At 42.4% G+C, this 24857-nt stretch overlaps 1 protein-coding gene across 1 annotated transcript in view; it reads right to left on the bottom strand.

The window, feature by feature from the left end:
• GABBR2 (gamma-aminobutyric acid type B receptor subunit 2) overlaps positions 1-24857 on the bottom strand; it is an 813006-nt gene that overhangs the window by 3608 nt on the left and 784541 nt on the right. The window contains exon 18 of the mRNA XM_074945100.1: positions 8913-9030. Coding sequence (XP_074801201.1) covers positions 8913-9030 — 118 coding nt within the window. The remainder of the gene's footprint in view (positions 1-8912; positions 9031-24857) is intronic.

Raw genomic sequence — 24857 nt, 5'->3', positions numbered from 1 at the left:
CTCTCCTCACCCCCCCGCTCCCCGTGGGGCATGGGTGTGTGTGTGTGTGAATGCGGGCGGGGAGTCAGTGGCAGACAGGAGGCATGAGGAGGGGATCCCTGAGTAACTTTACACAAATGAAAAAGCCTTCCAGAGACCTAGTAGCAGATCACTGAAACTGTTAAAGAGCCATTAAAGTGGTAATGAAGCCATGTAACAGGCATTTGCCAATGCCCAGGAAGCTTTTGGCCCCATTCAGCTGGCTTTTATATTGTAGGAAAATGTGTTATTGGGGTTAAAAACCATTTCCGATTGAGGAGCCTTCAGTTATTCTCTGTACCCAGAAGAAGTAACTGCTAACCTGGCTCAAGGAGGAGCTGACATAGCCAGTGAGTTTATTTTTTTGATCTAGTCATTTTATTCAAACCCAATTTAAGTAAATGAGTCTGGCAGGGAATTCTGTGTAAGAAAGGTGATTAAACTACTGCCTTCATGCAGGCTGTCAATGACAAGCACTTTTTCAAAAGGAGAGATTGCGCTTCAGGTTGGTGCAGGTAGCCTGGCTTTTCATCTTTCTCTATACAGCATACACTGAATTCCCTACCACGCAGAGAAGAATCTATCTGGTAACTGAGCAATACCTGTTGCTTGTTCAGTTCCCTTGGGGAACATTATCTGTGCTTTAAGGTGAAATGGGGAGAGTGTGTCACCGGGCGTGGGGGGGGCAGCAGCAAGGTGAGGAGGTAAGCGGTGAACCAGCTGCAGAAGGGGGTCTAGTGGCAGGTGGGGAAAGGGTCTGGTCGGGGGTGGGGGGTAAGGAGGTGACCGGGGGGGGGGGGGCGGTCTCTGGGGAGTGAAGAGGTGACTGGCGAGTCAGCTATGGGTGGGGGCGGGGCCTGGGGCAGAGCAGGGGTGGAGTGTGGGCAGGGCTGTGGGCGGAAGAGGCAGGACAAGGAGCTCGCCTCCCCCGGGTGAAGTTTCAGTCACCTCCCATGTCTCTGCCTGTGCTCTTTCTGTACTGTGGATAAACTGAGGTCTTCAGTTTCCAGGGCTGTCAATTTAGCACCTTTCACAAGAACCACAATTTAATTAGGGCTTGTTTACATGGGAGATTTTCCCACTTATACGGGTATAATTATTCTGGTATTGCTAAACTGTTATAGTTATACTGGTATAAGTCCCATGTGGACATTCTTGGTCCAAACTAAGAGTGCTCTTTTTTTGCTTTAGCTTAAACCGATTGCAAAGCGACATAAACTAAACTGGAAAAAAGCACCGTTATACCAGAATATGAGTGTCTACATGGGGGATTATAACAGTACAGTATAGCACTTCTCATTCGCGCCCTATAGCCTTCCCAAGTGGACAAGTCGTTAGAAAAAAATGTATGCCTGAATGCTTGCTTGTTGATGATCTTTCTTATTCTAATAGATGTGCATTTATTGTTTGTACATTATGCTCTCAAATGGAGATAGATTACTAGTCACCCATTGCTCTGCTCATGAACCAAAAATTAGTTACTATGGAGAACTTAAAATTGTTGGCTTTATTCAGATTCTGCATTACTATGCTGCAATACATCAGACAAACATAGGGGGTGTAAGTGATTGCAAACTGCAACATCATGGACAGACAGACTCAACTTTCCATTTCAGGGCTCTGCAGATTTCCTTTAAATGTTTTAAATACACACTAACACTGTTTATCATGCTACTGACGGCATTACATCTAGTGGATTAAATTAAATCCGCTTATTGTTACTCTGCTACTCTGTCACACTATTTTGGTGGTATCAATTGAATCATGCCCGTTTGCAGAGGTGGCGTGTTTGCTGCTTCCACGTGCTGAATCCTTATTAGTTTGATGTTGTACTTTTTAATTGTGTTTATGGTGCCAGGGTCAAACAGAGAATTGCCAAAGCTTATTTTCCCACCAGTGAAACTGCTTACTTTGACGATTACAAACTGTTCTTTAAAGAGCTATTTGAAGCTACTCCAAGAGAATTCAGTTGCATAATAGACTGAATGGGATTTTTCACCCATTTAAATGTCAGCCATGCCATAGACAAAGCATGCTGACTCCATCAAGGTTGGTTGCAGTGGGTGGCTATTTTGCTTTAACTGTACTTAAAATTTACTTTAACTTGAAAACTTTGTTTCCAGAGGGGTAGCCTCTGGTAAGAGGATTGGAATAAACATAACAGTTTATGCAAAAACTCTGTCTTAAAAAAATATCTAGCTCATAGTTTGCAAGGGCAGGGGGTAAAATGTCTAAAGAGAAGGTGAAAGTTTAACTTCTACAGTTAGTTAATCTGTATGGAATTGTATTCAACATGCATTGCTTTTCCCTACCTACATCTTGTGGCCATAGCCTTAAATGACGACTGCTCATGAGGTGTCTCAAGATGGCTACATAAAAATTGAGATTCCAAAATTAGTGGACATTCTGAAAACGTATGGCTAACCAGGTATTGGTGTAGGAGAGTTTAGTATTTTATTATCTATAGATTATATTGCAAATCCCTGTCATTGCTAAAGATAGCCAAGATGGACGATAATGTAAGCTGCTTCAGGAGTACAATTCAAACTGAAGTCAACCGGAGTTTGGCAAACAGAGCAGCTACAGGTCAGGGCACTGTACCGGGCAGGAGTGATGGAAGCACCCTAAAAGTTTGTGTGGGGGGCCCACAGGTGCCCGAACAGTGGCCCTGCCCCCTGCGCCACACCATACCCCGGGGCCCTGCCCCCGCACTCCCGCTCCCACACCACCTCTTCCCCCCAAGACCCTGCCCCCCCAATCACTCCTCTCTGCCCCCTCCCCCGTTGCTTGCCCTTATGGCCAGTAAAAAGTGGGAGGACATAGCTCTGGCCCCCCCAGCCTCCCTGTTCAGGCGCCCCTGGTACGGGGAATGGAACATCGATGGTTTTTCACTTCTGTATGGAAATAGATTGTTTAAATTTATCAGGAACAAGTGAAATCTTAGCACTAGTGTAGGTCCAATACTAGATAAGGATGGTAAAACTATCAATCATGATGGGGGGAAGGAAAAGCATCTATATAAAAATATTCCAGGATTCTTATTCTGTGTGTCACTCTGAAACCTAGAATGTCTGAGTCAGTGTGAACCAATGGAAACAGCTACAAGCATGGCTGAGATCTCTGTATGTTCATACTATCACCAGGTTGAATCACCAGTGGGTTTCACAGTCTGTTCCCATCCAATTTTTAAGTTCTCAGCTATTTTGACTTTAAGAATTATAGTACAGAGTAGAAAGAACAGGAGTACTTGTGGCACCTTAGAGACTAACAAATTTATTTGAGCATAAGCTTTCGTGACCTACAGCTCACTTCATCGGATGCATGCAGTGGAAAATACAGTGGGGAGATTTTATACACAGAGAACATGAAACAATGGGTGTTACCATACACACTGTAACGAGAGTGATCAAGTAAGGTGAGCTATTACCAGCAGGAGAGCGGGGCGGGGGGGGGGGGGCCACGGGTCTTTTGTAGTGATAATCAAGGTGGGCTATTTCCAGCAGTTGACAAGAACGTGTGAGGAACAGTGTGTGTGTGTGTGTGTGTGTGGGGAAATAAACATGGGGAAATAGTTTTACTTTGTGTAATGACCCATCCACTCCCAGTCTTTATTCAAGCCTAAGTTAATTGTATCCAGGTTGCAAATTAATTCCAATTCAGCAGTCTCTCGGAGTCTGTTTTTGAGGTTTTTTTGTTGAAGAATTGCCACTTTGAGGTCTGTAATTGAGTGACCAAAGAGATTGAAGTGTTCTCTGACTGGTTTTTGAATGTTATAATTCTTGACGTCTGATTTGTGTCCATTTATTCTTTTAAGTAGAGACTGACCGGTTTGGCCAATGTACATGGCAGAGGGGCATTGCTGGCACATGATGGCATATATCACATTGGTAGATGTGCAGGTGAACGAGCCTCTGATACTGTGGCTGATGTGATTAGGCCCTATGATGGTGTCCCCTGAATAGCTACAGTACGACATCTAACTGTGACATGCCAAGAGTCCACCAAACCATTGTGATATCGGAGGTAACTCAGCCAATCATCTCCCTTGCTCCACAGGTAATTTGCATGCAACAGTCTCATAAGTTGTGTAAAGGAGACTGCACAGATGGGGGATTACTTGGCTGAACTGCCCCACCTGTGTGACCAATTGCCACTGTTCTTCAAAACCATGCACAAAACAGCACAACTTCCCCCCCACCAGCCGCCATAACCCCAAACTCCCAGAACCCCTTACGGCAGCACACATCCTTCATTTGCCATCCACACCACACAACGCACACACACAATAACCCCAAATGCACATAGCATCTCACAGCATCACACAACCCTCATCAACTGCACAAATTAACACAAATCTCCCAGCACAAACCTTCCCTCACTCCAACACAAATCAACACAACCAGCACACACATACTAATAACTCCAAACATCACTCTGAAGACTAGAATACTGAAGTCAATGTGAAGCGGTGGACAGAGCTACAAGCATGGTTTGGAGCTTTTTTTGTTTAGAGTATCACCAGGTTCAAACATCACTAGGACTCATGGTTTGTTAGCAACAGATTAAGTTCTTAGTCATTTGTGGCTTCTCCCATCCCCCATGACTTTATGAATTAAATTGGTGTGACAGCACTGCTTTCAGTTACTACTTCAATAAATATTTCTGTTCTGTATTTGAAAGGATGAGGTATTCACATCTTACAACGATGATGAAATACTTTTCCATCAGTAACTAGAGTGAGTGGGTGTTAATCAACAACTGTTCCCCAGTCCAGCAGATTTTAAAATGTTTAACTTGCACCCAAGATTATTAAAAGAACTGGATGAGGTGCTCTCTGAACCATTAATGTTGGTTCTTGGGACCCTGGGGAAGTTCCAGGGGACTGGGGAAAAATGCAAAAGCTGTGCCAATATTTAAAAAGGGAATTAAAATGGGATGGACCCAGGTAACTACAGGCTGGTTAGCCTGATATCTCCTTTGGTAGGACTTATGGGGACAAACAACCTAAGTAGCTTTAAGATGGAACTTGATACATTTATGAACAGGATTATATGACATGGTTGCCTGTGACTGCAGGGGACTGGAGTCTGGCCTATGCCCTTCCAGTCCATGTAAATGAACGACTAGTCAGATCAATGATCTAAAGCAGTGTTCATAGAGATCAGCTTTCCTCTAGAAACACTGACTTAACTCCTAGTAACTCATGAAAAATACAATTTGAACATTCTGATTGAAAGTGACCTAATCTAAACAGCACTCATGAGTTTGAAGTGGAAGAACTTTCTGCAGTGATCAGTTTCATACATGCCTACAACTTGTATTTGATTAGTACCTTCAGTTAGTATTCAGCTTTATGACGAAGGGTCAGATTTTTAATTATTCAAATATATTGGTAATGCTGAGAGGCAATTTTTAAACTAAAACTCCTCTTTTTACATTGCAGAGCTTCAGAACTTGAAGAACTGTAAGTGTTGTATGCTGATAATAAAAGGAAGTGAATTGATTTTTGGTTAGTACAGAAAGAATGAGTTGACATTTTCCAAAGTAAATGGTCATACTGTCTCTTATATTTGCGTGAAGAGGAAATATAGTTCTCTGGAGTTAATTATTCTAGGCACACATTCCTGAGGTCTATTTGCTGAACTTTACTGGGTGCTGCTAGAGCTCTGAATTATTAAACTGCTTCACCAACAAGTGGTTCAGAGCAACCCTAACTATTTCAACCTTCAATTCCTTTTGACCAAATTACCGAGTGTTAACAACCTTAAAGACACATACTCCACAACTCACGCTGGAAAAGTGAGCATGGACACATTAGAAGTGCAATTCTATTTGTGGAGAGCACAAAGGTTAGGTAAGAAATGGTCTCTTCTTAAAAGGTAAATAAAAAATTGTAAATTCCTAATCCCAGAGGCTAAAAAGTGTCCTCGTTCTCCCTATAGGTACACATTCAGTGGTATGAAACCTAGTTAGCAAAACCTGTTTTACAAGTACAAATAAATAATAGCATCTCCCTAAAATAGGTGCAATATAGTGATACAGAATCACTAACACAAACATTTATTTAAAAATGAAAATAAAAGACCCTTCAGACAGCACAGTGCCTGAGTTTGGAAAGGGAAAACAGAGAGAAATTTTAGACCAGTTCCTTGCCTCCATTCTAGCTGCTGTAGTGCCCCAAAGCTTCTGGAAACCAGTGAATTTGCACAGGGAAATTCCCACATGGCAAAGAGCTCAAGGCTCTGTGCCACCCCATCTGTGCATTCCCCAGCATGTGGAAAAGGGATGTGGCTGGTCAGTGTGTGTTACATGTAGCCCTCCGTGTATGATCTGCAGAGGATCTGTGTCTGCTACAGCTCAGCTTCAGAGCCTGCTCTTTAACTTAAGCTAGAGAGACTCCTTTTCACCTCTGGAGGTCTGTAGTATCAGCCATGGTGTTGCCTAACTCACAAGTGTAGCATGTGCCTTCACCACTTGACACACATGGTTTGTAGGGTGACAGCAGCTGCAAGCAAAGGGTGGAGCTTTTTATATCTGTGCAAAGTACATGTAGAATGCTACCATTTTGATTTAGAAGCACTTAATAAAGTGCTTTGTATAGGTATAAATGACTGTATAAAATGCAAGGCAATGAAGATTCAAGACCATTACCTTCGTGGAACCTCATTTTCCCCTCACCTATCGTTAGCCTGAAGGAAGGCTGTTGTATCCAACAAAATGGTGATTTCTTTTGTGCTTAATATGCATTAGGAGTGCTGGAGTATTTGTGTTTGGATATCTTTTCATGCTATAACTCTATCTTTAATATAACAGTACTGCGTTAATCGGTTGTGTATTAATCTATGCACACTACAGCATGTCTTGTAAATGGGGTTGAAATGGAAAAGGCACCTAATATCCATACATTAAGGAGACTGCTCGATCTCACCAAACTGTGTGTGCATCCTCTTTTAATGTGGGCCTTGCTTTTGTGAATTGACCAAATATTTTCTTGGTATATTTTTCCAACAACAAAATGCATTGGCAATTCAGTCCCTGTGGATTTTCCTGCATCAGGGCACTACAGGTATAGTAAAATCCATGTTTCTGTGGATTCAGTCATAGCTGGCATCATATAACATAAGTTACATAAAATATTGCTAGATGCACAGTCTGATCCACAAATCTCTCCAACAACTTTATACACCAATGCACGTGCACTTTTGACAACAGAAACTATATATGCTACGTCAGATCCTGTAGTGAGCCAGACAAATGCCTGGCATAACTGTGGGGCATAGTGGTGTCTTGCTGCTACCTTTCTGTCCCCCTTAGCTCCCAATCTTGGGGGCTACTGGAGGCTGAACTGGGCTGCTCTAACTTATGCTGGTGGATAGAGGCTCCCAAGGAACCATTCTGCTGGCCAGGTCCACACCCTATCACATGGAAACCTCATCTGCTTCCTTAAGTAAATTTTGCATCTCCATTGCAGCAGTGCAAAGGGGATTTACAAAAGGGCAAGGATCTGCCCACCTGTCAAAGACCTGTGATCTCTGTAGAAATCTAGACCTAAACTCTATGACAGAGTCCCCTGGTTTCTGAATGACTCCAGCATGACAGACTGGAAACTCTGCAGCAGCTTCAGGTAAATTTTTTTTTTAAAAAAGGAGGCCATTTAATTGCACGTTAAAACAAATATTATGATCAGCTCAAAATCTGTTGTTTTATTTATGTTGATACTAGATTCAATTTATTTTATATTAAACATATTTTACTCTGCCCTTACAATTTTCAATATGATCCAGTTTTTTGTATAAGCAACATACAGCCTTAAGGGAGCCAATGTGGTCCAGTGCGCAGGGTACAGCAATGAGACCTGGGTTCTATCCCTGACTCTGCCATGAGGCTGCTAGGTGACCTTGGGCAAGTCACTTAACCTCTCTTTGCCTCTACCAGGCAGGTGGAGCTTGTCAGCTGTAGTAGGCAGTGCACCTAGGAGAAGGAAAACTCTGATTCCAAACCAAGAACATTAGGCCTGACCAGCCAGTTTGTATAAGGTATGCCAATGCTCTGTGGGTCTGCACTGCCAACCCTGGCTACTGGAACAAGGCAAAGAACCCACACAACCTTTCTGTAAAAAGATGAAAGCTGGAGATTTGGGCAGCTAGGCAGAAGATTTGGGGGAATTCTGGCATGACACAAGGCATGGGCAATGGTTGAGGAATGCAGGATAGTCACATTAGGTGGATATTTCTGCTTAAGTCATCAGCAGTGAAATAGCTACCAATACTGAAATCTAAGCAGACATTATTAGGATTCAGTGTTAACAGTGGTTTGGGATGAATGCAGTAGTTCACATCTTTTTTAACTACTAGTTCGGCTGTCTGCATAATTGATGATAATGCTTGTAAAAATATTTTCTACAAAACTTTTTTCCATTGAAAAATGCCATTTTGTCAAAACGGAAATGTTTAGTGGAAAGGTAGTATTTGAGGGAAATTTAGTTGTGGGGAGCAGGGGTTGTGCGGGTTAGTTACTGCTTATAAAGTGCTTTGAACATATGGAGTGTTCTTAAAAATCAGGCCCTAGGTGTCCCAAGTTGGGCACAATCACTGAGGCACCCCAAATTAGTGGAAAGTTCTGCAAATATTGACATTAAATGTGTAAGTGATTGACATTAAAGAGTATCAAAATCCATATAAACAATTGGCCTACATTAAGGTTGCACAGGCAAACTCAAAAACTGTCATTTTCTCATTTTTGTGTGCTCTAAATAATGTTTAACAATTTTTGTGTAATTTGTATATAGATCAACATGGTAAAACATGGCCAAAATTTAACTCTCCGGTTAAAAAAATGTTCTCAGTTCCTCTCTGCATTTACCATTAGCCTGTTCTCAGCAATATGCTACTTACTGTTCTGGAGAGTTGATGTCTTCTATAGGATCTTTGCTTGTTCTGGAGGGCTCTGTTGTGCTCCACTGTGCTTGTGGATTTTGATCAAGGTGATTTTTCAAAACAGCTTTCTCACCATCTGGATGGGGGAAAATAGAAACATAGAATATCAGGGTTGGAAGGGACCTGAGGAGGTCATCTAGTCCAACCCCCTGCTCAAAGCAGGACCAATCCCCAATTTTTGCCCCTGATCCCTAAATGGCCCCCTCAGGGATTGAACTCACAACCCTGCGTTTAGCAGGCCAATGCTCAAACCACTGAGCTATCCCTCCCCCAAATGTTTAAATTGTATTTACTATGATGAAATGAAAATGTATTTTTTAAAACAATTTACTTTTAAAATGTTCAATATGTTCTTAGAGGCATGAAGTGACCCTTCCATGCTCTCCAGCCCTACAATATCTCTAATTTCACTGCAACTCTCAGTCTTTTTCTTCTTTCCCTCACCTCCATTGGTTGGTGCCCACCTCCAACTTCACCCTCTCTTCCACACTTGATTCCTTCAGTACTTTCTCCCTTTGTTATGTCTGACTCACCAATTCCAACGCTGGCTTAATCCTCACATCTTTCTCTTTCATCCCCTGCTCTCAATGGCTCTGAGCATCTTTGGAGAAAATTAAGGACTATATTGACTTCCCTCAGTCTCTCGTCTTTCAGATCGGCCACAGGCCTTGACAAATACCATGCTTACTTACTAATGTGCCAGTAACCCATAGAAACTCCATCTCCAGTTTCCATGCCCCTCCTCCAACACTTGCCAAATTCGGCAAAAAAAAGTTGACGCAATCTGGCAATACCTTTCATTCTCTCAATCTTTTCCCTCCTTTCTATGCTTTTCCCAAGCCACCCAATTAATCACCTTTTTATTTCCTTTCCCTTTTATTGTTTCTGTGCATCTTTCCATGTAGCCCTTGATAGATGACACCTGGAAGAGACTGAGAGGGAACATATTCCTCTCAATTTTGTTTACTGTCTTGTTGTCCATCTACATGCAGTTGCAGGAGGAACGTATGCTCACTCCTGGTCCCAGACTTTATTTCTTTCAATGTGGTTTCACCACCATATTGCCCTACACTTAGACCTCTCTATTTTTACATGCAAAAAGCTGCCCTCTCCTCAGTTAAATCTTTCCTTAAAATATTCAGTGAAGCCTATCAGTGGTAATTCTCCAGTGGAATAAGTATGCAGCATTTCCAGGGCTGGATTAAGGCAATTTGGGGCAGTAGTCATAGCCTAATAAGTGGGACCCCAGTACTCCTACTCACCCTGACCCCCAGAGGTCACTTGCATAAGAAATTTTAAAAATATATAGGAGACTTATCTATTTGGTATAATTTGGAATTAACGGGCCTTTGAAAGTATTAATGTGTAGCTGTTATCACATAGCACTTAGACCGCATACTGCCCTTAGCAAAGATGGCCACTGACTCGTCACTTACTTCTTGCAGGCTGCCATCTTTGAGGGCAACGTGGCTTCACGCCCTTTGGAATCTTTGGGAGAGAGTGGCCATCTTTGCTAAGGGCAGCATGCATCTAAGTTCCACTGAGAATAAGGGGAGATGACAGTTATTTTGAGACAGTTGTCTTAACAGTGGGTTGTTTGTGACTTCAGTCCCACTGAGAACAATGCCGTTTTGAAAGAGGACAGTTCTTGATGAATTTCTTTGAAGGAGAAGATTTTATGTGCCAGCCACTGTTGAAGGAGAAATTTACAGTCATGAAGAGCAATGGCAAAAAATTACCCTTAATCCTAAAAATTTCTTTAAAAAAAACCTACTTGTGCCAGATCTACTCAACAAAGAAGGAGAAAGGGGAAACTGGAATGTGTACATACATGTGTACTCAGGGACCGTGGAAGGAAGGAAATTTGGCATGTGTGTACGTGAGAATGTGGAGGTCAGAAATTTGGGGTGTATGGACAGAGGAATGTGGAGGGCAGGCAGGATGGGGTCACTGGGGTGTAGACTCTAGCTGGTTTGTGCTGCTCTGACAATACAAAGGAGCTGTAAATGTAGTTTAACAAGTTTGCTTGGGCTATTTTGTGCTCCAGAGCAGTGTAAAGGAGCCACAGCATACCAGTGAACCTGACCCAAAAATTTAAAATAAAATGTAAGGTTGATATATGTTTCTTCAAATCTTTAGAAATATCACATGGTTACATTCTCTTTCAGTTCCTCGTTTACTGTTAATATATGAGAAGTTTAAAAATTGAAAAAGGAAATTCCCAGACAAAAAACTTCACTAAGATGGAGTTCACGTTGAGAGTATACATCAGTAATTGAGGATAAAACATATTTTGGGGATCTCAGAAACAAGCATTATAAACCCAAGAAATTCAGTCAAGAATAAACTTGAAAGAATCCAAAAATCTTAACAGGCAAGACATGCAAATAACTATACCTGTAGTAGAGCCATAAGGGAAAAAAATGTGACAAATTCTAATTTGTCTTTAAGCTAATTTGGGAACACAAGCACTGATATATATCAATCATAATTGCCAGGTTATTGTGTTGGGGGTTACAGGGCAGAAGTAAGCGTGTTTGAGTGCCTTTATTGTGGATTTTTATAATGGAATTGGTTTATATAAGTGGCCCGTGCTCTATATCTCACTCTTATGGAAGTGTACCAGTTTTGTAAGGCCTTTTGGAATGGACAAAAGCATCCACACATTTGGTGACCTTTAAGACATAGTGTCAAATGGCCTAGCTCCACTGACTATAGTACAGCTACTTTAGTTATACCAGCTGAGGATCTTTTGCATCAATTAGGTTTAAGATTAGCCTAAATAAAACAGATTTTTGCTGTGGCTTGCAGCTTCCTATGGAGTCTTTAAATCTATTTTTTGAAGATGGTGGTAGAAATTTAATTCCTTGGAAATCTGGAAATAAGGGACTGATCATTGCTATATGTATGAGACACTATTTTACTTTTAAGACTCATATTCACTGGGCGCAAGAACTTGTAGATTGGAACAACATTTGTGAAGGGACATTTAAAAAAATCCAGAGTACTGAAATTTTAAATTGACTAGTTATAAAATTCCCAGAAATTATCGGATCCAAACATTACTAACATGATTTTCCTTCAGCCACACCAACAGACACTGGAAATGCAATTTGCAGGTGGAGTCTTTAAAACATCTACAGTCAGACAGTGCAAACGTAAGGGAGCTTTGTGTCTATGCTTTCTGAACCTTATTGGATCTTCTTAGTCTCAAGATAACTTCAAGACCAGTGATTGCCCTATTAGTGTGGAAACTGAGAGATGATCAAAAACAAAAACAAAAACTGGGACTGAAAGGTTGTAATAGAATATGTATAAATCTATTAAAGGTATTTGTTTCTAATACCCTGGAAGCATAATCAGTGTTCTCTAGAGCAGAATAGTTGATGCGCTTTGCAATCATGCTAGTTAAGGCAAAATGGCTGTATGCTGAATACCACAAAGTCACACAGAAAGATTATAATGACATGTGATGGACTATGATGATGAGTCTAAAAATATTATCTCTCTTCCTGAAAAATGAGTGGAGGTTGGATTAGACTTCATGTCCAGTGTCATGTTTTAAAATGTACATGACAGAATGTCAGCCTGTTTCTCAATAGAGCTCTTAAAATTAACAGACAATGCCCATTCTTGCATTTTAGCTAACTGGCATACTTATGAAGAGAGACCAATGTGGCTAGATAGTCAAATGGACCAAATTCTGCTTAGTTATGCCAATGTAAATCCATTGTAATCCCAGAGTCAGTGAAGACACTCTTGGGATTAGACTGGTGTAGCAGAGCAGAATATGGCCCAATGTATCTGTTCTCTCTACATTTATAGAGCTTCTGCATTACTAATGTGTTCCAAATCCTTTGTGACCATTCCCTCTTGGAAAGGGATATTTTAGTAGAATTGTATTTTCATGAGGGAACTGAACAAGGAGAGGTCAGTGTCACAGTTACATATGTAGCTGCTTCTGTCCCCTTTCTGGTCTCTGAGGCACCCCCTCAGGTGCCAGGCTACAAGCTTTTACCGCTTCTGGTGTGGAATTCCAAAATTCTCCCACTATCAGATGGGCCTGGTGTTAGAGTACCCTGTGGTTCTTCCCTCTGGGAGTCTGTGATCAACGGTGCCTTAGAGACTAACCAATTTATTTGAGCATGAGCTTTCGTGAGCTACAGCTCACTTCATGCAAATACAGACTAACACGGCTGTTACTCTGAAACCTGTGATCAACGGTGTATACATTGTTCAGACAGCCTTCTTAAAAACAAAGTATTGTTTATTTTAAACAATAGAAACAAAGAATTTTAGACAAAAAGCATTAAAAACAAACAGTCTACTGCATGTCTGTCTTATCATTCCGTGAGGATAACTAGGCAGGCCCAACTCCTTTAGATGCCCCCACTGTAGTGTGTCTTAGTCTGGTTTCCCTGAACAGTTGGATAGGAAGCAAAATCTTCAAAGCTAATAGTCCTGACATTGTCCCTTTTTACAATCCTCAAGTGTTTGCAAGGAGGTGGCTTATTCCTTATTCCATTCTTTCCCTTCCTGACTGTTTTTTAGACACACAATCTCCTCTTGTGTTAAGCCAATACAGTCACACAGAGAACATCTCAACCAGGTCAATAGACAGTATTAATAAATCATTACAGAGCAGTTCCAAATCCATCAAGGTAGTTGTTTGCTACATATGAAAAGTGTGACTGTTGCAAGCATAAAGGCAACATGGAAAAAGGCATGAAGGTGAAAATGGGAGAAGGACACAAAGGGTGAAGTTAGGGAGGAGGCTAGGACAGCGTGAAGGGAATGAGATGATGAGTAGCAATACACTAGAGAAAAGACAACACCAGAGAAAAGCAGCAACAGAGCTGCAAAAAGCTTTACAAAGGTTGACCCTTGGTTTTTATGTATTATTTCTACTGCAGTAGCACCTAGCATATGGAAACCTCAATCAGAGGCCCTTTTGTGTTAGGTTCTGTAATACCTGTAAAAATATCCCCAAAGAGCTTACAATCAAGATTAATAATGAGACAAAACAGATGGTGAAACAAGGCAGTGGGTTGGGTGTCAGGGAAGGAAAATGGGGAAACAGTATTATGAGTGTTTTTGTGCAAACTAGCTATTCTCCATGTGTTATTCTGTAGTCATTACAGCACAAGCGAGTCTTAAGGAGTGATTTGAAGGAAAAATAGGATTAACATAGGAGAGGATGCAGAAGTGAGTAGTGTAGGGGAATGCTATGGTCCAAAGGGGTAGGAGCAAAGATTTTCAGTGCAGTATATTGGATGGACTGGTAGTGAACTTGGTGAGAAGGAAGGAGGAGGCTAGAGTAGAGGAGTTACTTTAGCTGAGGCAAGAAATGACCACACAACAGTTGCAGGAATGGAGAGGGAAGGACAAAATTTAGAGATGTTATAAAGAAAGAAATGATGGGATTTGATGGCCTGGATGTGAGGGGAGAAGAACAAAAAGGAGTCAAATCTGACACCAGTTTACATAAGAAGTTTAACATTTTGGACAGTGGCGAGGGTGGGGTAGGGAGCAAAGACAGCTGAAGTGTGCTGTGTTTGCTGCGGCAGCTACTGTCATGTGGGTTCAGCTTTTATTTTCTATACATCACATTTTCATGTATATTGTTCTTGGCATTTGCATAAAAGCCTTGTGTGTCTATAAGCAGAGGCATTAGACAGGAATGCTTTTGTCTTTCAGAGATTAAAACAAGGTTTGATGCAGAGCTGATTAAGGTGACAGTGTAACACACCGATTTTACAATACAGACCAATTAAATTAAGAAACAAAATTACATTTGGCAAATCTTAGAAATTAGGGATTGAACAGACCTCTGGTTTATTCAGTCCACTCCTTTTCTAGAGCATTATTGTTACCTATATTACATTTTCTAGCCGATTGTCCAGTCTGGTTTTAAATGTCCCAGATGAGGTCCCACCATTTCCTGTGGGAAACTCTTCCACAATTGAACAGAGCTCAGTGCCAGGAAGGTTTTTACTAGTGCTCATGGCTGGCTGGTGCTCAAAATAAGTGTTGGAACTGGGGAGAGCAATTACATACCTGGTCTCCTTCCCCTCAACCTCCCCCCGCCAACAACCATTTTTTGTCTCCCAAATTAGAAAAAAGAACAACTGAAATATCTGGGGGCTCTTCCCCTTCCACCAATACATAAATCCGGTCCCCTCCCTCAATAGCTCCTCTGCTGTGCCTCCCGCTGCTGTTTCCCTACCCCAGCTCCATTCACCAGGTTACAGGCTCCCCATTTCACCCTTCTTACTGATTCACAGACACCTATGCTCCCCCTTTCCTCCTCAGTTGCAGGCTGCTCCTAGAAGCCATTGATTTGCCAAGCTCCTCTCTCCTTCTGCCCCAGTTTCCCCCATTAGGTTGCTGGGCTGCTCCTGATGTGGGGTGGAGCTCTGCACTCAGACTCTGGGATTACCTCGATTCTGCCTCAAAAACCAGTCAATGAAGTTATGGAGCGCTCAATTCTGTTCTATACTTTAATGGTGGGAGGAGCACTCTTAGGAGTTGGAGACTCACCAGTCCCTTCCTTCCTGAACTGCCTTCGCTGGTACTGCACTGAGAATGCTACAATCTGCCAGCCCCTAGCAAAGTCCTGCACTTAGGATGGAAGACTCCCATGCACTGCTACAGACTAGGGACCGAATGGCTAGGCAGCAGTTCTGCAGAAAAGGACCTAAAGGTTACAGTGAACGAGAAGCTGGATATGAGTCAACAGTCTGGGACACTGATATTTAAAATTTGAATACCTTCAGCATGCTGTGGAAAAGATAATTGAGCACAAACAGAATATGAGATACATTGAAAATTATTCTAATAAACTGTTAGGAATAAGAGCGAGGTCAAATACTCTTTACCGAGGGAATCATATTTATTCAAGCCACATATTCAAGCATCCATTTGGCACAATTTAATGGCTCTTTTTTGCATGAACTATTGTTTGTGTTTTGCTATTTTTTTCTGGAGTGCCTGTCACTGGTGAAATATTCCATGTTCCTTTCGAATACATTATAAAAGTGCTTAATTCCACTCCCTGGGGTGAGTTCTTGTTGCTGATCTCAGCCCAGTAATTGCATGACTCCAGCAGCTATATATGCTTTTTTAGGGCAGTGGAAACTTTCTGGAGCCAGAAGTAGTAACTATGAGTACAGCCACAGTTGAAAATATGGATATTTTCTGACAGGAGGGGAAAAAGGCTGCTCTGATCCAAGCCAAAACTTAATATGCTCAAAAGCAAACTATTTTGACCTACTGCAACAATAGTACAACATTTTAATGATTGAAAGACTGTAACAAATATTTTAATTGAAGTGGCTTCTGTCTAGCTTAACCTGAGTTTGTGCCGCCGCAGAAATACGGTACCTGTGCCCATCTGTTTGTTAACATTTAAGGAATACACACTGTCTTATCGTGACAGACTCAAGGAACATGGATAGGGCAATTTTTGGACCCTCATCTCTAAATAAGTCTAGCAGTCTGCTTCAGTCTCTGTTCATGGAGGTAGCCTGGTGCAGGGGTGTTTCCCTTTTGCTGCCCCAGACCTTTCTATCCCCCTTTGCTTCTCTGTACTCTCCCCTTTATAGCAGGCCTTGTTTCCCCTACTGGCTGCTGCAGCTGTGGGTGCCTATCTCCATGCTCTGGCAGCTGTGTGGGAGTGTGGTCAATCTGCTTGCTTGTAAACAGGAGAGGCTCTCCTCGCTTTTCTGTCTATGCTCAGTTTAGGGTTTGTAGACCCCATTACAGACCTACTAAATGTTCTCTTCTGGGCAGGCCTGTAGCTCCACAGATGATATAGAGTGGCCCTGGGATCTTTTAATGTGTGCAGAGATTCATCCATGTTGCCAGTGAACACCTTAATGCCGTCAAAAGGGAGGTACCAAGGCAGTTGAGACATTTCAGATTTTTATCATAGGGCATAGCTTTAGCGTGGTGCTGTCTTCCACATTCGTTAACCGCCTCGACCCCCAAGGAGTAAGGAAATGGGTGAGAAAATAAAAATTCTAACTCCTGAGAAGCAACACAATATTTTTTGTTTGCCCTCTTGTACATGGGAGGAATTGAGGCTGATGTACGGCAGATGACATTTGCAGGATCATTTACTGGCAGGGCAATGTGGGCAGAGGAGGCAGTAGGGAGGCTGTCAAACAGCTTATGATGCAGTTCTTCCATCTCCTTGACAGGGATCTGTAAAGAATCTGTGACACTCCTGATGAGATCCTGAAACTGCTTAAAATGGTCAGCCAGGGATGGTGAGGTGGCATTGACAGCTTCATCTGGGGATAAAGAAGAGATGTTCAGAGTTGGAAAAATCTGCTTGTCAACCCTGGCCTCCTGTTCCTCAAAAGTCTCTTCCTGAGGCTCTAGTCTCCTGGAAAGGGAGGATGAGGAGGGTTGTCTGTCTCTACGAAGGACAGAGCTTGAGCCCTAGAGAACTCATGGCAATAAGCCACCCAGGGGTTCCAGTATGGCCCATGGGTGGTGCATATGGCACGGGTGGCGGATTCCGCAGGTGCTCACCCCAGTGGGATGGTAGCTGTGGACTCATGAGTGAGCTCAGGCTCCTCAGGGATCTCAGCAAAACAGCCTTCATGGGGGCGGAGTGAAGAGCTTTGCACAGATATTTGGGAGACTGAGGAAGAGTGTTCATCAGAATCCCCTTTCTCTGAGTCACTTGGTAATGGTGTGGCAGCAGAAGGAACTTGAGGTACAACCATTAACATTGGACGGGTGTATGGGGATCTGGAGCTCTTGGTACTGAGGAACTGTGAGATACCACCATCGGTACCTGGTAGGCATTTGGAGATCTGGAAGTTCTCGGTATCAGGAAAGATCAGAGCTGAGCAATAGTGAATCAGGAGTCTCTGACACTCTGAGGTCTTGGGGAAATTGGAATTCTGGCCGTACCAAGACTGTTGTTGTACTGTGGCCATGGCTTAAGCTGAAGTAATGGTAGCTGAAGGAGTAGAGGGTAGCATGAGTTTTGAAAACTCCCAGGGAAATCCAGATGGAGTCCAAGCACTCTTTTTCTGTACTGCGGTAGAGCTCTTCTTGCCACCGTAGTCTCTTGTCACTACCAATGGCCTCTCAGAGCCTGATACATTAGAGTGTCTAGGCTTGGTGGAGCTCTCAGTACCCGAAGAACCATCAGACTTGTGGATACCATGTTGGAGACCAATGGGATCTGGGGGAGCTAATGCCTTTGACTTCTTTGAGGTAGATTCTCTATCTAGAGAACTTGGGGCATGGTCTTTGGAATATTTACGAGAGGAATCTAGGGTCTTCCTCTCACATGTCCTTGAGGAGTGCATTGCTGAGATAGAAGAGGCAGCTGACTTAGAAACCATCATATGAGGGGGCTCCTGACCTGGGTCAGAGGCTGGATGCAGCAAGATCTCCATTATAAGGAGTTGAAGTTTTATCTCCAGGTTGTTCTGGCTCTTGATTTTAACACCAGACAGAAGTTTCAATTTTGGGAAATATGAGAGATTCCCCAAAGCAATGGATGCAGCAGGAGTGTCCGTCGCTCCCCAGGATTCCCTCTTGACATGACAAGCAACACTTGAAGCCAGGAGAACATGCCATGGAAAGGGTGAAAAACTCCCCGGGGGTGGAATGGGGGAACTATCTAAAAGCTATATATATTTTTTAGATATATTTTTATAAAAAATATGACTATAACTAAACTATTACTAAGTACTAACTACTGTAATACACTAAGTACAAAAGCTAAAAGAACACAGTTGAGGCAAAAAACTCAACTTCGACAACTAGCTGAGGCTCCGTCTCAAGCTTGGGCAGTTGAGAAGGAACTGAGGAAGGTTAGCTCACGTAGTGCTATACAGCAACGGCATGGAGCATGAGGTGGAATAACACATGTGCACGGGCCAAATGGACATTGCTATGAAAAATCTCTGATCAAAGGCGCAGGGGGTGCCAGAGCACCTAGAGTGGAGCACCCAGAGGGACACTACTCAAAGAAGAACAAATAACAAAAAAGGGAAGGAGGAGGATCCTGGGAACTACAGGCCAGTCAGCCTCACCTCAGTCCCCGGAAAAATCATGGAGCAGGTCCTCAAGGAATCAATCCTGAAGCATTTACATGAGAGGAGAGTGATCAGGAAGAGTCAGCATGGATTCACCAAAGGAAGGTCATGCCTGACTAATCTAATCGCCTTCTATGATGAGATTACTGGTTCTGTGGATGAAGGGAAAGCAGTGGATGTATTGTTTCTTGACTTTAGCAAAGCTTTTGATACGGTCTCCTACAGTATTCTTGCCAGCAAGTTAAAGAAGTATGGGCTGGATGAATGCACTATAAGGTGGGTAGAAAGTTGGCTAGATTGTCGGGCTCAACGGGTAGTGATCAATGGCTCCATGTCTAGTTGGCAGCCGGTATCAAGTGGAGTGCCCCAAGGGTTGGTCCTGGGGCTGGTTTTGTTCAATATCTTCATAAATGATCTGGAGGATGGTGTGGATTGCACTCTCAGCAAATTTGCGGATGATACTAAACTAGGAGGAGTGGTAGATACGCTGGAGGACAGGGATAGGATACAGAGGGACCTAGACAAATTGGAGGATTGGGCCAAAAGAAATCTGATGAGGTTCAACCAGGACAAGTGCAGAGTCCTGCACTTAGGACAGAAGAACCCAATGCACTGCTACAGACTAGGGACCGAATGGCTAGGCAGCAGTTCTGCGGAAAAGGACCTAGGGGTGACAGTGGATGAGAAGCTGGATATGAGTCAACAGTTGCCAAGAAGGCCAATGGCATTTTGGGATGTATAAGTAGGGGCATAGCCAGCAGATCGAGGGATGTGATCGTTCCCCTCTATTCGACATTGGTGAGGCCTCATCTGGAGTACTGTGTCCAGTTTTGGGCCCCACACTACAAGAAGGATGTGGATAAATTGGAGAGAGTCCAGCGAAGGGCAACAAAAATGATTAGGGGTCTGGAACACATGACTTATGAGGAGATGCTGAGGGAACTGGGATTGTTTAGTCTACAGAAGAGAAGAATGAGGGGGGATTTGATAGCTGCTTTCAACTACCTGAGAGGTGGTTCCAAAGAGGATGGTTCTAGACTATTCTCAGTGGTAGAAGAGGACAGGACAAGGAGTAATGGTCTCAAGTTGCAGTGGGGGAGATTTAGGTTGGATATTAGGAAAAACTTTTTCACTAGGAGGGTGGTGAAACACTGGAATGCGTTACTTAGGGAGGTGGTAGAATCTCTTTCCTTAGAAGTTTTTAAGGTCAGGCTTGACAAAGCCCTGGCTGGGATGATTTAATTGGGGATTGGTCCTGCTTTGAGCAGGGGGTTGGACTAGATGACCTCCTGAGGTCCCTTCCAACCCTGATATTCTATGATTCTATGAAATATTTAATAATGGTCTCTTCAATCTAGCAGAGAAAGGTATAACATGATCCAATGGCTGGAAATTGAAGCTAGACAAATTCAGACTGGAAATAAGGCATACATTTTCAATGGTGAGAGTAGGGTTGTCAAGCAATTTAAAAAATTTGTCATTAATCGCGAGATTAAAAAAAATAATCATGATTAATTGCAGTTTTAATCATGCTGTTAATAACAGAATACCATTTATTTAAATTTTTGGATGTTTTCTAGATTTTAAATATATTGATTACAATTACAATACAGAATACTCACTTTATATTATTTATATACAGTGCTCACTTTATATTATTTTTTATTACAAATATTTGCAATGGAAAAAAGATTTAAAAAAAAAAAGAAATTCACCTCATACAAGTACCATGCATCCAATGAAGTGAGCTGTCGCTCACGAAAGCTTATGCTCAAATAAATTTGTTAGTCTCTAAGGTGCCACAAGTCCTCCTTTTCTTTTTGCAAGTACCATGGTATAGTCTCTTTATCGTGAAAGTGCAATTTAGAAATGTAGATTTTTTTTTTACATAACTGCACTCAAAAATAAAACAATGTAAAACTTTAGAGCAGTGTATCTCAAACTTTTTGTGCTGGTGACCCCATTTAGACTTAAAAAAAATTGTGACCCCCCACTAGAAAAAATTATGATCCCCTACCTTTAGCCCCCCTTGGGGTGTGGGGTTCTGGCCTTCAGCCCCCGTGAATTAACACATTACTTGTGCTGTGAATTAATCCTTAATTGACAGCCCTAGTGCAAAGCGAAAGGCCATGAGGACTTATCAGTTGGAAGTGACAGAGAAGGAATAAGACCTGGGTGTATTGATTGATGACTATGAGCTGCCAACGTGATGCAGCTGTGAAAAAGGTTAATTCAATCCTAGGATGCATCAGGCAAGGTATTTTCTGCAGAGATAGGGAAGTGTTATTACCACTTGTACTATTATAAAGTACTGGTGAGACCTCATCTGGAATATTGGATGCAATTCTGATCTCCTGTGTTTAACAAAGGTGATTTCAAACTGCAACAGGTTCAGAGAAGGGCTGCTAGGAGGATCAGAGGAATGGAGAAACTACCTTACAAGAGGAGACTTAAGGATCTTGGCTTGTTTTAGCCTAACAAAACAAAGGGTGAGGGGAGGTATGATCGCTCTCAATAAATACATCAGAGGGATAAGCATCAGGGAGAGAGAGGTGCTATTTAAGTTAAGGGCCAGGGGTAGTACAAGAACAAATGGATATAAACTGCCCATCAACAAATTTAGGCTTGAAGTTAGATGAAAGTTTAAGTTCTGGCGCAGCCTTCCAAGGGGAGCAGTGTGGGAAAATAAACTAACTTGTTTCAAGACTGAGCTTGATAAGTAGGACTATCAAGAGATTAAAAAAATTAGTCGCGATTAATCATAGTTTTGATCGCACTGCATAAAAAGACAGTTACCTGTAGCTTTTGCAAGGCTAAGTTCCAATACCATCGAAGTACTTCAAGTCTGCAGTACCACCTACACGCTAAACATGCTTTCGCCTCCAGTTCTTGTGCTACAGATAACCCACCGACAGCAAATGAATCCCGCCAGCCATGACAGAGTAACCTTACAGAGTTTCAGGATCACTACAAGCCGATGGATCAAAGAAAGTACAACAGCTTAACTAATGTTATTGCAAAGTGAATAGCTATGGACTGCAGACCACTCAACATTGTAAATGACAGAGAACCAAGAGAGGTTATTCAAATTGCATTTTCCAATCAGTCACACCACCCGAGGAACCATTGCATCATGAATACATGACCTATATCACAATGAGAAGACTACAAAGTCGGAGCTCCTGAAAAATGCAGTGCTTGCTTTGACTGGTGATCCTTGGACATCTTTGGGCAATCACAACTATCTTGGAGTCACAGCACATCTGATTGATGCTGCATGGACACTGCAGTCATTTGCTTTAGCAGTAATGCCTACTGAAGAGAGATATTATGCTGAAAAATGTGTAGAGCATTTCTTAGATGTTGCGAAAGAATGGAATATTCAAGAAAAGGTAACAATAATTAGTACTAACGGTGCAATCAAAACTGCCATTAATCACAATTACTTTTTTTAAATCACAATTAATTTGTTTTGAGTTAATCACTGAGTTAACTGCGATTAATTGACAGCCATAGGTGAGAGCAATTAACCACTGGAACAACTTAAACTGTGGTGGATTCTGCATCACTGACAATTTATATATCAAGACTGGATGTTTTTTGGAAGATACGCTCTAAGAATTATTTTGGGGAAATTCTACAGTATGTGTTATATAGGAGATCAGACCAGATGATCATCATGGTCCCTTCTGACCTGGGAATCTATTGAGCAATTCTGTGATGTCTCACTGTGACATCCCAATGAACAGCAAGTAGTTTTTCCAATAATAATATATATTGTGACTCTGGCAGACCAGGTGCCAGCTCATGCCAAGGCATGTAGGCCTCAACTGAACACTAACAAATAAATAGCTGAAACCAGTCGGGCTCACCTGTGTGTAAATATTGTTAAAATAGGTATTAGAGTTATAAGAATGTGTTTAGTTGTTAGACTTTATGAAATGCTTGTAGGATACTGCATGTATTAATCTCACTTACAACATCTGTACTCCATGATATAAAGTGGTATTAAATGTTTGCCTTGTAATCCTCTGCATTTGTGGAAGTCACCAAACAGGAAAGAAGCATTAATTAATGTAAAATGCTGGTTTCCTACAGAAGGTGTTAGTTCCTGCCCATCAAGACAGTCCATTGAAACCAAATGAGCCATTGTGAAACATCAAAGAACAAAGACTTAGTTAATTGCATTCCTCCCCTTCTTCCCCTCAGGAAGAGGAGGCATTGCAGGAACTCATCCCATCACCCTGAACTCTGAAAAATCCCTCACAAGAAGAAATTGTATCTCTTTGCTGCTTGGATTTTGGGACAGAAAGATTTCTAAGCATAAACAAGGGATCCCCAACTGCCTAGCCTGGGTTAGCCCTAAAGGAGATATAGAACCTGAATATTACAGCAGCTTCTATCACCTTTGGAACCTAAAACTGTAACTCATTCATGAGTGCTGTGATACAGGAGGGCCAGGGAGCAGTGGTAGAGGGGAAATATATAAACCCTAGGCTAATTAAGGTGTGGTTCCCTGTAGACTAGAGAGGGTTGCTACAGGTTAATTGGAGCACCTGCAGTCAATTAAGGCCCTGTCAGGAACCTAATAAAAGCCCCTGCTTCAGGCAGACAGAAAAAAGGAGGAAGGAGAGAGGACTAGAGCTTGGAGGCATGCTGTGAGATTTGAAAGATCAGAGAACTGCAGTAAGGGAGACTCTACCCCAGTGTCTAAGGACTGATGGTACCTCACCCAAGGGGGAAAGAGGGTAAGAACCTGCAGGAGTTGAGAGGGGCTAGGGGCTCAGAGTGAGGAGCAAACCCAGACCGCTCTCCCGCTTCCCTCCTTTACCACCTTCCCAGGCCACTGGCCAAGAAAAGTGCAGGACCCACCATACTAACATTGGCCATTTTGTCACAGTGTATATTTGTCTGCTTTAACCTTGTAAATAACTCATTTTTTTTTCTTAGTTAAATCTTTACATTGTTTGTTTATTATAGGATTGGCTACAAGCATTGTCTTTGGTATAAGAACTAGAATGCAATTGACCTGGGGTAAGTGATCTGCCCTTTGGGATTGGGAGTAACCTGAATATCACTGTGATTTTTGGTGTCCGGGACCATCTATCACAAAGGTAAGCTTGCTTAGGTGGCAGAATAGATTGGAGTACCCACAGGCAACGTCTGACTCCTGTTTTAGTGCCTGAGGAGTTTATACTCGGTTAGTGAAATGTACGTATAGAACTCTCAACCAGTTTGGGCTATATGCTGTTTCCTGACAGCCTGCCCTGAAATTGGTATTCCTGCTTTTGAGCCACTGGAGGGCAGCTTGACATATATAATACTTAACTCTTGCATAGAGATTTTCATTTCTAGATTTACAATGGATAATATGTATCATTATTGTCATACTCCCTAGTCAGGCTGCCCCTTTTGAGACCCTTTTACAGACTCCTGAGTGCACCCCTCTTGAGTCGGAGGACTGTGCCTCTACTTCTCGTTGGGACGGGATCCTGTAACCCAACCACACACCTCCATGGGTGCCAGCTGTGTTGCCTACCAGCCCAACAGAGCTTGGGGCCCTCCTCCTGTGATCAGTAATAACATGCAATAACACAGAAGCAGATTCTCCAAAAGAAAGTATGATTTATTTTGTCCAATTGGTACATAAGAGTATGAAGAGACCTATACTATTTTACTTATGCCTGGCATTCTCCTATCCCCTTTGTGGACTTGACTTGGTGTCCCTGTGCTCTCTGGGCACCAAGTTACAGTTCACTTGCTGCAGACTGTAACTCCCCAGTCACGCTGTGTGTCCGCCTTCCTACAGGCTGACTCTGTTACTGTCAGCTTCCAGCTG

Source organism: Natator depressus, chromosome 2 (genome assembly GCF_965152275.1).
Source record: "Natator depressus isolate rNatDep1 chromosome 2, rNatDep2.hap1, whole genome shotgun sequence".
Classification (NCBI taxonomy): domain Eukaryota; kingdom Metazoa; phylum Chordata; order Testudines; family Cheloniidae; genus Natator; species Natator depressus.
Note: the sequence above shows the minus strand (reverse complement) of the source record. Positions and strands in the feature narration are given on the sequence as shown.